At 45.1% G+C, this 15,329-nt stretch overlaps 1 protein-coding gene across 12 annotated transcripts in view; it reads right to left on the bottom strand.

Annotated features, from left to right (window-relative positions):
* mecom (MDS1 and EVI1 complex locus) overlaps positions 1-15,329 on the bottom strand; it is a 129,108-nt gene that overhangs the window by 81,866 nt on the left and 31,913 nt on the right. For all 12 annotated transcript variants that reach the window (XM_076734229.1, XM_076734236.1, XM_076734234.1 and 9 more), the window contains exon 2: positions 6,634-6,980. In XM_076734229.1, coding sequence (XP_076590344.1) covers positions 6,634-6,980 — 347 coding nt within the window. The remainder of the gene's footprint in view (positions 1-6,633; positions 6,981-15,329) is intronic.

A 15,329-nucleotide genomic window follows, 5' to 3' on the forward strand; every position in this document is an offset into this window, starting at 1 on the left:
ACGCAGCAGGCCGTAACAGCAAAGGATAGATGATGTAAATGTGTGTTACAAGGCAGAAGCATTTATATCCCTGCCGATGAGTCAATGCACCTGCATATAAACTCTGCTATGTCTGTGGCTGTCTAGACGTTTGTCATTGTGTCATTGAGTTTGCCCTGCATGTGTCTCTGATCAGATCAGCCTCCTTTTTTCAGCCCAGAGTGTGTTATGTGTGTGTGTTGTGGCTCCCGCCATGAGCTATCAGCTAGTCAGATTTTTGTCAGCTTCCCGACAGGTCTGATATAATGGGGGGAGAAACATGCCCCCCCTCTGAGCTTTTCAAACAGGTGAACTCCTCCTTCCTCATCCCTCCTTTTCCTGACCTCCTTCCTCAATCAAACAAGTCCTTCCATTCACTTCAGATCTAATAAGGCCCATGACCTTTGCCCTGCTTGGATGGACCCCTGACGAGAACCTCCTTCACCTGGTATTGTGCTGCCGGCTACACCTTCCAACTGGCAGAGCCCCCACTCACGCCCGCCTTTGTCCTTCGCCAATTCACTCTGACTTTGTTCAGTTAGTTAACCTAGCTTCCCCTCCCTGCTGGGAACTCAGACAGAGAAAGAGGGAGGGGGAGTGTGTGAGAAGGAGAAGGTGGAGGAGGAAGTTGGGGGTGGGGGGTGGGGGGGGTTGAGAGTACTGAGGAATGAAGGGGAAATCAGAAATTTGTATAGTTTTCTTTTTTTCATCCACTCTAACTGTGACAGAAGAGTAGCCTCCGGACAAAGTGGGGGATTTGACTGACCCTACACTCACACAGAGGAACCCACTCACGATTTATCTCCTCTCAATGCGCCTCATCTACTCTCACTCCTCACACATGAGATTAGAACGTCCATAACAACCCCACACACACACACACACAAACAGACACACACACAAACAGACACACACAAGACTCAACCAGCACCAACAAACAACAGATTAGTCCAAAGAAAGGGATTACCAATCAACTGAGTGGCAGGGAGACGGACCCCCAGCTTGTTTTGTCTTTGGGTTTTTGAATGGACATCACTCCTGTCCAAGACAATCAAGCTCCAGTTACATTGAATGGGGAGCTCATCTCCTTCGCACACACCACGAAAGACAAAAGCAGACACAGACCATGTGAAGGAAGTTAGGGGTCAGGCCAGGGGTATTTTTGCTAGCACAGCGGGGCACATAATATTTACTCACCAGGACCAGGCCAATTCAATTCAATCAGAAAACTGGATATAAAATGCTAAACTGCTGTAAATGAGTGCTAACACTTTGACATTTCACTTTCTGCAAGATCTGCCCATTGCAATTACAGTACGGATAATTTAAGGAAACACCATGATTATGGCATACAAACTACAGTATGATGTAGTTTTAATTAGGCAAAAAAGTGTGGATTCATTGAATATGAATGCAGATTGATTCGCATGTCCATTTATATCACAGAGAGTAGGATCAGACCATGTGCTGCAAGCATGCTGATCTCCAGTTGAACTGACTAGGCAAGGCTGAATACTAACTGCTAAAGACTTTGTTAAAACACATGGACTGCAGGTGAAGACCCATATCACACTCTGTCCATCCTTCTCCCTCAGACCTCTTAGTCAAAGTTCTTATTTTATATTAAGCCTTGGCTTTAGGGCAAAGCCAGCAAGACCCTTGTGTCCGTCACTATGTTTACTTTCAGTTCCCACCCCCAGCAGTTATCTTGCCCTCAGGTCTACCAACCTATGTGTCGCCACTACTAGTCTTACACAGCTCAGAGCCATAGTATTTACAAATAAAGAAGCTATAATTAAAGGATATGGGTTTCCTCAGCTGCACAGCTCTCATAGGTCTCATGTGCAGAACATTCTGTATACATGGTGACACATTTCCCTCCTCACACTATCTGGTCGCACACAAGCGATTTTAATGGTCTGTATTGTCTTCTTTACAATTCATTAAGTGCCAATGAGACCCAAGTGTATGCTTTGAGCGGCTCCTTCATTATTACACACAGTGTCTCAGCAGCCGGTTAGTGCTCTTCTCATGAGAGAAAACAGGTCCCACAATGATGTCAGCGCAGCCGTTGTGTTCATGCAGCACAATGCATTGACAACCGCCATTCACGTCGCCTTTGCAGACGCGGGACTTTTTCACTTTGAATTTCTAAAAACTATATGTGTGTGTACGTGCGTGTGAAAACGAGAAGATGTGTGTCCATTGAGAGGTGCGTGAGTGACAGAGAGGTTCATCCCTAGCGCCTGCCTTTCTAAGCGCTGCTGTGGGCAGGGCCATCTCCGCTGACAGTGGATGGGATGTGGCAGGGGCTCGGGGATTAAGGGGCTTTTAGCCAGGAGTGAGAGTGGCTCTTTCTCCCTGTGACAGAGAGAGGTGACGGGCCGTCAGCACACAGGGGACAGGCGGACAGCCAGCCAGAGACATCTGCATTCATTCAGGACAGCGGCTTATCCGTGCACAAAAAACACGCCCTCTCGAAACGCCCTCCATCCACGCTCTCACACTCTGTCTTACGCGCACACACACACACACAAGTGTGCGAAGACACACATGCAACACACAGACACACAAAACCCTGATTCGAGGATCGACCTTTCCTAAAGTTCACACTGGCTGTCTGTCACATAAAAGGCAAAATTGGCAAAAGCAGGAACTACAGTTGAACTACAGTTGCAAGACTACATGTAAACTGTCCCAAAACTGAAAATCTAATGACATTTTCGAATTTTGTTGTTTGTGCTCCTTTAAAATATGACAAATCATGTGCTAGTCCCATAACCGCAGGCTCTACTGGGTAAAGAATCATCATTAAAATGTCTTTTGGAACCTCAAAGTTTCTCATCCAACTCTTACTAAAACAAACACAAAAAGCATTTCAAAACAGTTCTTATTTTCTCTCAGCAGATCATTAGAGATTTTCTGCTGACAACAGTTTAAATGATGGGTCTCCTCCTGGCCAGGCATCTGCCTCTCCTCCTTCCATCCTCCCAACCTCTCATGACCAGGAGGTTTGGGAGACAGGCAGGGCCAGGAAAGGCCCTGCCCAGCCACCTAATCCTCTACTCCCATTCACCATCACTGCTAATCTCCTTCACCACCTCCCCACCACCACCACTACCACCAGCACTATCGCCTCCACCTCCACCTCCTCCTCTCGCTCAAGAGGTGCACAAAGGCCCTAAGCACCCCTGTCCCGCCCCACTCACCATCCCAACCCTTCTCGCACCCCTAACCTGCTCCGCCCATCGCTCCTACAGCAGGAGGCACCCAGCTTTCTAAGCCCAGGACCCATAATCCCGTGGGGCTGCGAGTTTGGGTGAGCCCAAAGGCTCATTGAGTGCTGGATAACTCTCTCCCGGACTCTCGCTCTCTGTCTTATTGTTGCTGCTGCTGTGAAGAGGACAGACACAAATGGAGTTTGAATTTCAATGTGCCTAACGACTCAGAGAGAGAGACAGCAGAATATGGACTGGTGGGCATCCAGGCGTTAAGAGTATTTTCAAGGAGGCCATGGAGAAATACATGCAAATACTGTGGGCAAGTGCAGGCCACCTCATCCTTATTCTGTCACATGAAAGATGGAATGCAATATTTTGCAATTCATGGTTTTTAGTTATTATTTTCATTATATAAGCAAAATTATGGGAAAACTGTCATTTGACATTTTTGGAGTCAGACCATGTGCAAAACTTGGGCAATAACACAGGTTACCAGCTTTGCTCTGCTGGCTCCCAAGGAGATTTGGGAATCTTCACTAGGGTTGAAGGGTCACCTCACTTTCCAATGAAATATTCAAAGTCATTTGGATTTATTGGAAACAGTGTTCAGCTCATCTTCCAGCAACATACAACTGTATCAGGTGCTTCTCAGCTTGAAGAAAGATAACCTCCAGAGGACACACTGATTAATTCACAGCCATTGTGCAAAGAGACGTCCGTTTTGACTCTGCTCTTCATCAGAGATTTGATTTATTTCAAAACTGTATCCCCCTCTATTCCTCTATTCTAAATACCAATGAAATAAAATGAATTCCTTATCATCAGGAAATCCACTCTAGCTCCAGCTGAGTTCCTTGAACTGCAGGTAAACAAAGTGGGTGTTGCTGTGAGAGAATGAACAAAAAAAAAAATCTGAATTTTTTACGTTTTTCAGCGAACACATTAGATTTTACAACACATACCACCTTTTATTAAACAGGCTTTGAGCACTGGGAAAAATTCTAGTCATTCTTAGCTGATGCTTTGATGATGATGACTTTTTTCCTATATTGACACAAATAACATCATCTGATTAAAAGACTAACCAAATCCATAACATGAATGCAATTAATTCAAACTGAAAATCATAAACTCACTAAAAGCCCTCATGCATACATTTGTCTCTCACACTCACACACACTTACACAGACACACACACAGTGAGCGTACGACTGCCGGCACAGTCAGCACTCCGGTTCTGCATACGACAGTGTAGGTGAACGTCTCAGCCTGACAGACCCCTCGCTGCTGCCTCTCTACCTCTTATTTACCGAAGCTATCTTTCCCATAAGTCACCATTCCTGTATTCATAAAGCATCATGGACGCCGTAACTCACTCGTCCCCTTTATGAATAAAGCCCCCAAATTTATGGTGATGGCGCGGAGGAGCGGTGGCCTCCCTGGTGACAAACTTCCCCCAGTCTGTCACCACTGGCCTGGGCCGCTCAGGGCCCTCCATCAAACGTTCCAGATGGGAGCGCCACTTTAGCGTTCCCTGGTCGGTGACATCACCTCGCCGCGCCGCAGAGAATTGATGATGAAAGCAAACATATCTATCTTAACTCACATTTACCAAATCAATTTTATTTTTACAGACCCTCCGCAGGCTTATTGGCATATTGACGGTTTGCGGAGGGGGGGGGGTGAGCAATGGGCGAGGGATGGTAAACGGGTGGGCATGAGAGAAGGAGGGGGGGTCAGAAGGGCTTAATGGCGTTTACCATATTTAATGCAGAGGGATGTCATCACTGAATATCCATTCTGAATAATGTGGCATTTCATCATAAATTCTTTACAACTTATTTACTTAATGGAAAGAGTTATGGCTCGCTGTCAGGGTGGTAATTAAACATTGTGATACAGTGCTGCCTCGCCAGGATCCCATCTTTCCCCTCAATCCCCCCACCCGCCTGCCCCCAGACTCACGAACACACACACACACGCACGTACGCACGCACACTCACATCCCAGCTCCTCAGCTTTTTAAATACATATTATTATTCAAGCTCCCCATAAATTACCACCGGATTAAAATTCATGAAACCTCTTTTTTCTTTATTTCCTTCTCTGGGAAAAAAAAAAAAAGAATAACCCAGAGAGCTTGTTCAACCGGCTGTAAATCTCTTCGGGAGGGACGGAGACTTATTATTAAGATTTTGTGTTATGAAAATGGGCAAAAATGAAGAGTTTTCCCTCACTTCAATTTAGGAGACGTTTATATATTGCGTCTCACCCGGCAGTTGATAATGAGGGAGAAGTTGTTTCCTGGAGAAACGTAGTCCAGAGCGAATTCAGGGTCCAGAATTTATTTTGGTTTGGTCTGAGCCAAAACCACTGAGTCAGAGCTGATGGGCTGGAGTAATGTTCTATGATGCAAACCCAGCGAGCGAGCGCCCGTCCAAATCCAAAACTATTTATATGAGTCGAATGTTTATACTTTACAACACGTTCTCAGTCAGTTTTAAAGTGCAGGATTAAAACACATTTAGGGGTTAGGAAGATTCTAGTAAGAGGAGGAATGTGGCATTGAATCATCTTTCTATTTAAACCTGTGACTTTACATTTTCTGAACTGCATGGTCAGCGATTCTTCATGAGCTTGGTTCTATCCTAAAAAGGGACTGAGGCCTAAATATGATGGCCTAAATCCTCACATCCAAATTAGAGGGGACCTATTTCGGGAGACTAAATGAGGCTGATTTTGTGGCAGCCCCTTATCCCTGCTCCATAAAACCGAACCAGCCTGACACTGACGGAGACCACATCTAACCTTTGACCTTGTCCTGTGACCCTGCCTTCGATTTTTTTGTGCCAGCTGACCAATATGTGATTTGCCAATGGCCGCACTGGGTCCCTAACCAGGATGAAAAAGGGATTTATGGCTTTTCATTTTAATTGAGTTAAGAGCACAACCTCGACTCCCTTTCTTTCAATGGCACTGAGCTAACATTACATCACTGGGCAACAAACGGCAACAACAGCCTTGTGGTCACTGGGCTAAATGTGAACATGACGCCATGGGAGGAAATAAAAAGAGGACTGATGTGAATGCTACAGTGTATATCGGCCAAGGAAAACCCCCCTTGTCAGAAAGTGTGCTACTGCTGTTGCAGAAAAACCCTGTAACTGCAATTTTCCTGTGCATACTTGAACCAAAGCTGAGCTGCTCTATTACATGTCGAACACATTTCTTTACTGCTTTTGCTGCCCTTAAACCATTGAAAACTATGGTGGCCGCTGAAAAAAATGCGTCTTGCTATTCAACAGTTGATGCAACATTAGTCAATCATCTATCATAATTTCAGATCACATTAAGAACATGCACACAGACTTTTCTTCATTTGTCATATTCCTACCTCCCAGCCTTGAGTGGGGTCTCGGAGACAAGGCCTGTGCTCTCCTTCATACGGTCCAAAGCGCTCCCCGACGTTTACCCTCCTGCGGCTCCAGATGCCCAGGCCTCCACCTGGAACTGCTGATTCTCGCAGTTCAAAGTCCAGGGGAATGGTCAGCTCTTCTTGGGGTAAAAAGATGCTCTGGTGTTGGAATGACATGGGGTCCTGGGGTGAAGCGTCGTCATCAGAGAGCGGAGGGGACGCTGGGTCCTCTGCCAGGGCCAAAGAAGGCGCAGGATCACCATCGGAGCCGCACACGTCGTCTAAGATGTCGGACGGGTAAAGGGCAAACTCATCGTCGCCATCACCTTTGAAAGAAACAGAGACTCTCTACGTGAGGATGATGCTCGGTGATGTCTTTGTGATTGTTGGATTATCACAAATTAACAGTGGCAACAGGTCATCTTTCTTTATGTTCTTTAAAAAGCTCCTGCAACACTGACAAAGACTCCAAAAAAAAGCCTCTCTTCTTGATCTTATTTCAACCGTGGAGGATAAATGAGTAAAACACACAAAAAGTACATGTATTAACTCGATCTGTTCAAATAAGCAGCACACGGCCTTACAGGTTTGAAACAACATGGTGTCATGTGTATGTTTTCATTGAGCTCAGTAATAAAGAGCAGGAGAGCGCACTTGTTTCTAATGTCAATGTTTTCCTTCTTGTTTCTAATTTCTAATCATTGGCTATGCTCCTGGCCGAGGAAACACCCGACAGGCACGTTTGAATTCATACCAAGATTTAAAACAAGACCTGATATGTCAAAAACAGGCTTTTGGAGTAAAAACCCCACAGCAACAACATGGTATGTTTGCCATTTGTCTGAGCTGATGCCAGCGTGGGTGAGCAGGGTCTGCTCAGCATTGTACTGCTCTGACTGTTTTATATTTCCTTTTCCTGAACTCTTTCTCCATCGTGCAGTGAAAACAGAGGGAAGCATACTGGGGTTAATTGTGAATAGAGTGAAACAGGACATCGAAGTACGACCCTTGAACCCACAGTGGGCTTCTTCGCAGTGGCACACGTGGCTGGTGGAGCTTAATGGTGGAAGAGGGATTGAATCATTCGCAGTGCTGACCCAGCATGCAGGTGCAACAAAGCAGCACAGTCCTGAGGTGTTTGAAGGCAGAAATAGGTGGAAGGAAGCACGGGAATAAGAAAAACAGACTTGCAAAGGGAGGAAGACAAATTCACATACAGACACTCAGATTGCCAAACAAGTATTAAGACAAGTAAGCCAACAAAGGAGACATCTAGGACGACAGACTGCCAGCCAGGTGTCACACGGATAGGCAGAAAGACACCCGAAGCCGGAAATGATTCACAGGAAGCTGCCGCTCCCCCAGCGTGCATCTGAGATGGGCTGCTCCTAACGTAGGCTGACAGGGCAAAGGGAGAGGGGGCTCTGCTAATGAGGCTCCACAACCCATCCCTGGGCTGAGGAACATTCCTGAAGGGCTGCCTGTGTGACACTGTACCGCTGCGCTGTCAGCCATGGAACCTTTGATCCACACAGATACACACACACACGTCTTGCTCACTGGCCATGAAGTAACCGTGCTTCTGATTGACTGAACGGGTCACTGTGATTGGCCACAGGCGGTCATAAACTAACCTGAGAGATTAACTCAAGACCTGGAAAAAATCATTGCGCGTCTTTGGTTTGCTCGCACCTTGAAACTGCTGCAAACTGTGACACGTTACCTAAGTGCACTGTATATAAATATCCCTAAATCATGTGTAACTTAAGGTCAAAAAGGAATGCAAAACTGTCAACTACTGCATGAGTAGTACACGAGCTGTTTTCCTCCACCAGTTGAGAATCATAACTCCTGTCAAAAAGCGCGTCTGCTGAGCGGAAAAAATCCGCACATGAACACACTATGCTGAATCAGCTGTCTGTTACAAATATCTGGCTGTGATTTCTGTGTTATGCAGCACATGTGTGTATTTGTCGAACCTGATCTACAACTTAAATATTTTTCAAAATCATTCCCTGCAGCAATACCTGATCACAGTGTCTGTGCAACTATTGTGTTTGACACACACACTGTGTGGGCACAGCGTGTTTGAGGGGAAAGTCTTTTAAAGAGTCTGCTGAGCCGGGCTGGGCATGAAACCCAATGTGGCTCTGGGAGTCAATGTAATGATTTTCAGCACGGAGACTGTGTAACGCGGTTATAGTCCTGGATGTGAAGCTTGCCATATGGTAGAGGGACAAGAGCTTTTAAAGGTAACTGTATCCCTCTATTGCTGTTTCTCCACTGACATTTCCCCCCTCACACTGGTCTCCAAGTTTATATTTGATTTAGACCAGAAATTCCCCCGGTCCAGTGGACTCAACGAGAGCATTTCAGCTCATAAACATATATGTTTCTGTAAGGTAAACGTTAGCTGAAAGCAAATATGCTATGTTCCCAGTTCTAAAGATTGTGGCTTCATGCGCAGATGATTGATAGTCGAAGTCCGTTGCTGCTTAGACGTGTGGGGCTGTATGGACACTGAACACAGATGATCAGATTGGTGTGTGCGTGTGTGTGCATTTCTGTGCGTTTCAGCCTACTTAAAGCAAACAGTCCTGTTTGTTTGTTCAGTAATGGACATTACTTCATCATTGGAAGCTGACGCCCTTCATCAAAGAGGGAGCGCTAAAAGAATTCTTGGTAGTGAAGGGGAACTCCAGCTGGGAGCAGCATCATGGCTTCAGCCGCATTATTACCAGAGATGGCACATCATGATAGCACGGGAAAGCAAGTGGAAAAAAAACAAGCGAAACTTTGATGTTGATGTATGTGAAAGACAACACAAAAGATTTAGTGCAAAGTAATGAGGAAAACAATATTATCTCCCCATCAAAACCACTCAGGAACATATGAAAATACATCATAAAGCACAAACACTGATACGCTCACACACATGCGCGTTTAAATGGTCACACTTGACGCCAAATTCATTAATTTTTATTAAGAGGGAAAACATTTGTTCCTGGGCTTGCTATCTGCATGGGTGGAATGATTTTCACCTCTGCCACGAGGTGTTGGGCGGACTCATACATCACACGATTACCCCGAGCAGCGAGCAGGGCCGCCATCATCAGGGAGTGAATTAAAGATGATAGAAAGAGCTATTAATCACTGTGACAAAGCCCCTAATGGAGGTGTGACCCAGCCACTGCCGACAGGACGGCAAGGGGACGCACCCACGGGACAAATGGATACATATGTTTACAGAGAGAAATAACCTACCTGTGGACATAGTTAACCCTCCTCCTCATTTTTTTTCTGGACCGCTGTCTTTCTTGCTCTCACTCCTTTGCCTTTTTTGGCTACATTTATCCATTTTACTCTCGGCCGTCTCTCCTCTGATATCACTCTGTGTCACTTTTAATCAACTCTGCTATTCTATCCTGCTTGTTTTCAGTGATGTTAATGCGCAGGCATGCTGATCTTTTCAATCTTTTACATCACAATAAATGCATGTATATCAACAAATTCTTGAGACTAAAGTGACAACATTATGAATTTATTCCAAAAACATCTATGAAAAGAAAGAACAATAATACTCTTTTGCTGACAGATGTTTTATGTCCCAGTTCCTCCACTGTATCTCTAACAGATAGTGTCCAGTGCTAGACAGGCTGCAGCAAGGTGAGAACATTATTCATGGACGGGGGCCACACCCAATTCACAGATCACTTCATCTAACCAGATAGAGAGGTCCAACAGCTGATGGGGTCTTAGACCATGAAATATGGAAATGAACCCCTCACCTTACGAGGCCTGGCCCTTACGCTTATCTGCAGACATCATTTGTTGCCTGTGATAACAGACACATGGGACAGGGGGGCTTACCCTTGTACCATAGGTCAAACCATAATCACATATGATCCCCCCATTAGTCATCACATCCAAGTTCTGAAGCTGCACTCTTCATCATTCCTCTCTGCCCCAGGAAACCCATGATATGTTAGCTCCAACAGTCAAACACCACAACCACAGCAGAAGTACCTTTTTTTAATCCTGCTTACTGCATTTCTGTTAAACCAGTTTAGGAGTTTTTTGGATCTTTCAAATTCTATGGGAGGGGTTGTTTGAGGGGGATGATTGCTGTTATTGTATATTGATTAATTTGCCTGAAAAATGAGGATACCCTGAGGGAGCTGCAGGCGTGGACATGTGGGAGAGACAACTCACTGTGACTGAATTCAAAAGAAAATAAAAATAATTATCTTTCATTTGGTTCATTTTAACTCTCTCACAGCTACTGCCAAACAGAAAATGGCTGCTGTTGATTTGCGAAGCGCTGTTAATTACATTGCATCAGTTTGGGTCTAGATTCCCTCAGCAGGGTGTAAAGGAGAGCGTTTGGAGACCCATGCCCTCGGGAGAGGCAATAAGCTTCCTAATTAACTCTGTCTTTGTGCTTAATGGAGGCCTTAGTGCTGCTTTTGGGGAGTCTTTTGGTTCGCATGTCCATTGAGGGTGACTGTGGTACTGAGTGATACAAACCACAAACATTCATAGCCTTAGGTAGCTGCATACGAACAATTTTGTCCTATTGTCCAGGATTTGTCTCGCAACATTTGCTTCTTCACCAAAAACAGATCAATTGTAAAGAGTGAAATTCCCAAATAAAATCGGGCATTTGTCAGTGTCTTTGTCTGTAAAGTATCCTTTCAATTAACAGTTGCTTCTTGAACTGTTGCTTATTGAACCCTGGAAAATATTACGCCGCAGCATCGACAAAGTGCGTCAAATTCATTTCGAATTAGACAATGCAGTTCTATACACAAATGTCCACATTCACATGCTCACAAACAGACACTCATATTGTACAAACTGTTCAAGCTTGCACACATGCACGCACACACACACACACACACACACACACACACACACACACACACACACACACACACACGCACACACGCACACACACACGCACACACCAAAGAGCAGAGCTCTTTACACAGTCTTAATTAATGAGAGCATTGTCTATGTTTTTTCACCCCTGTGTTACTCAACTGCTCCCCACTCTAAATGGAAAACACTCCATTAAGGGCCCTGGGCCGACTTACCAATTAACATCGCACAACAAACTGAAACTTAGAGCTGGTCCCTCTGTGCACACACACAGACACCTAATTAATTAGCATTAGTTGTGATTAATAATGAGGGTCCTTTAATGGTAAATCTGCAGCTCCGATGGCAGGCTGACACAACAAAGACGACTGTGTGCGCGGCAGGATTTATCTGGGGAGCTGCTCGGGGATTTTAACATGTTTCTCCCAGGCCTGACAAATGGCCTATTAATTATCTAATGTTGTCTGACAACAGCCGCTTGATAAAGATGTATGTTTGGACAGGGTGAGGAGGGGAAGATACAGCGGAGGAGAATAGAGAGATGTGTGCGCGAGTCGGTGGGTGTTTGTACAAAGGAAGAAAAAATAACGTACGTGACAGTGAGGAGAGTCAAATCCATATAACTCTACCCAACACACACACACACACACACACACACACACACACACACACACACAGCGGACAATTTAGCACGTTCTTAAAAAAATTCTTCCCTTCTTGATACAATCGAAAGACAAATCGTGGCCCTTCTACTTCTGTGGTTGTTTGGGCTAATCAATATGAAGGATTAACAAACCGCATTTATTTTTAATGAAATGCAAATGAATGAAGTCTTGATGAACACAGAGATGAATGTGCAACGCACACACACACTTACACACAGTTTACGTCCTAAAACCACAATCAATATCATCAACGAGGAAGCCTCCACATCAACCCGACCACTTCATATCATTAACTCTCTAACAACACGGAGCATATGGGCATCTCTCCTCCCTCGATCTCGACCCCTGATTCAATCAGTCCTGACTCTAATTTGCAGATTTTATCTTCTGCCTGTGTGTTGACAGGTGTTCCTAAGTAGGATGCCAGTTGCCAAATGCTTTTTATGATTGTTTTAGCCGCGCATTTGGCCTAATGAGATAGGATCCCAGTCGGACGCTAACTCAAGCCTGTCAAATGTAAAGCAAACAGAATAACAACCCAGTGCTCACATTGTTTCCACAAGCCATACATCAGCTGGGGCGTAGAGGGAGGGCCCTCCCAATCACCCGCTGACCCCGGGATAGAGAGGATGAGAGGAAAGAGTGGGAGAGAAGGAAAAGTGGGGGGAGAAGAGGGGGAAGATGTTGGGATAGGAAAATACTGCAAGTGTGTAAACTCCAGGTGATCAGGGGACTGTAACGCCATCAGAAACAATATTGCGAATTCATTCATTTTGACTAAAGAATAAAAAATGTCTGCATGAGCACGTATGTTTGTGCCTCTCTATATTGTGGAGGTAAGTTGCTCCCATGCAGAAGAAATGTCTTAACTTCTGCATGAGACCATTTTCTTATCGTAAGCTTGTGTCAGTGATGTATGAGTGTGTATCATCTGCCAAAGACACACTTTTGAATGCACTGTTTTGGCTGTTTTCTCCTCTGAACTGACATGTAAAGAGAATGTGTTGACAAAGGTCATTAATCCCATCATCTCCTCTGTCTTCGCCTCTGATTCAATCCCACCTCGCCCCCCCCGCCCCCAAACATATCACACATCGTAAGCTTTGTGATTTGTTTGCTCTGGTCACCTGAACCATTCCTTCCATCTTTCTTCCTGGTACTCCATCCTAATCCCTCTATCTTTTTAGACAGCAACAAGAGCGATATCTCCCCTGAAAGAAGAGAAAACAGCAACTCGACACCTAAACACCACCGAAAGGTGACACAAGAATCCAAAACATAAACGCGACACTGTGTGGAAAGCCGCGATTCTTTCTTAATCCAAAAGTGAAACCAAATGTTTATCCCAAAGTAACAATTACATGTCAATGCAAACATGCATAGATGAACATGCCCCCCCCCCCCTTCTCTTTCCCTCTTTCACTTTCATGTCATGGCTAACTGCCATTGGGCCCTAATATAATTATGGCTCACAGTTGTGCACATTTGAGAAATTGATTCCTTTGATGAAATGTGAGCAAGGCAGGTCTGGGCAGAGCAGAGAGAGAGAGAGAGAGAGAGAGAGAGAGAGAGAGAGAGAGAGAGAGAGAGAGAGAGAGAGAGAGAGAGAGAGATGTATATACAGAGTGGTTGCTGCCAACCCCCCCAGCCCCGTGGAAGGCCCCCTGGGTACCAAACCGCCAGCTCAACCCGGCCCAGCCTGCCCCAGTCGTTAAAAGAAATGATAGCATATGTGCTTTGTTTAAGTTTGATGTCTTCATAATGCATTACACAATTAGATGGATTTGACAATTTCCATTATACTTGATAAAATATTTATGTAGGCCTGAGGATGGTAGTTCTTATCAAAGGGGGGGCGGACCTGCAGTGCAGATGGGAGCGAGCTCTGGTCTGCAGCGAGAAGGCCATCAGTCAGTTAAGGCCGGGCAAAAAGTCTAGGCAAATACAAGCTGACTACTTGAAATTTGTGTTTGTAACATAAAACGTGTTATTTTGCAAGTCATGCGACCAAGCCTGAGCACATTCAAGTGTTTGACATGAATAATCAGGCACACCTGATTAAGATCAGCCGTGCTGTATATCAGTGATTCAATAACCTTGTCCCCACATGTTTGCAATGGGTGCTGTGCAAACACTGAACGCTACGGAAAAGAGAAGGATTGGTGGGCACTGAGTGCATTATGCCATTGGACGCCCTCCCAACGCAAAATTTTCCATCAAAGACAATTTTTGGCGACACAAATTTCCAGCTACGGCACATTAGCCGTGGATTTGCCTCAGTTGAAACCTGGAAAGCCAGTGTCAACACATTGGCATCACAAAAAAAAAAAAAAAAAAAAGGAAAAAGAAAAAACACACTGCTGTCTGTTTGCTTGATTTGTCCGTTCGGGGAGTTGGATCATCCTCATAATCATGAGGTATGTGTCCAGTGTACATGTGACACTGTATTAAAGCTCCAGCTCTTAACTTTTCAACCATTTGTATCCCAATTTTCCGCTTTCTACATTAAAAGGTAAGGCACAAATGCCAATACAGTAAATAAATCAACTTCAGCTATACGTACAACGCGCTCATGCTCAAAGGTGAGTCTCCTCACTCATTCTCTCGTTCTTTCTTACCCTGGATGTCTCCCTCTTTCTCCCTCTCCTCACCTGCCTCCCTTCTCTCTCCCCCTCATTCCCTTCACACCCTTCTACGAACCTCTCACTGTGCACAGCCACCCCACATCCATCACAGCCCAGAAATTTAAGGAGCCAAATTGGCCTCATCTGTCTCAATGTTGGATGCAGATGGAGTTTCTTCTGCTGAGGGAGGTGCAGTTAGTCACCCCTGCTGCCTCCACCCCTTCAATCTAGTGCCTTAAAGCCAAGCCAGCCTGCACCAGTCTCAACGCTATAGGGCCACGTTATGAGGCCGGCTGCTGGGATAAAGAGGGCACAGCGGTGAAGTGACCACTACACTGACCACACACACTCTCTGCTTCATTCAGTTTTCTCTCAATCACATTTTTTCTTTCTCTTTCTTTTGTTTTTTTTGGATTTTCCATCTAGCTCACTCTATTTCTTTTACTCACTCCCTCACTCTTGCTTACTCATATTGCCAGCACACACACACACACACACACCTACA

Source organism: Chaetodon auriga, chromosome 7, assembly GCF_051107435.1.
Source record: "Chaetodon auriga isolate fChaAug3 chromosome 7, fChaAug3.hap1, whole genome shotgun sequence".
Lineage (NCBI taxonomy): Eukaryota > Metazoa > Chordata > Actinopteri > Chaetodontiformes > Chaetodontidae > Chaetodon > Chaetodon auriga.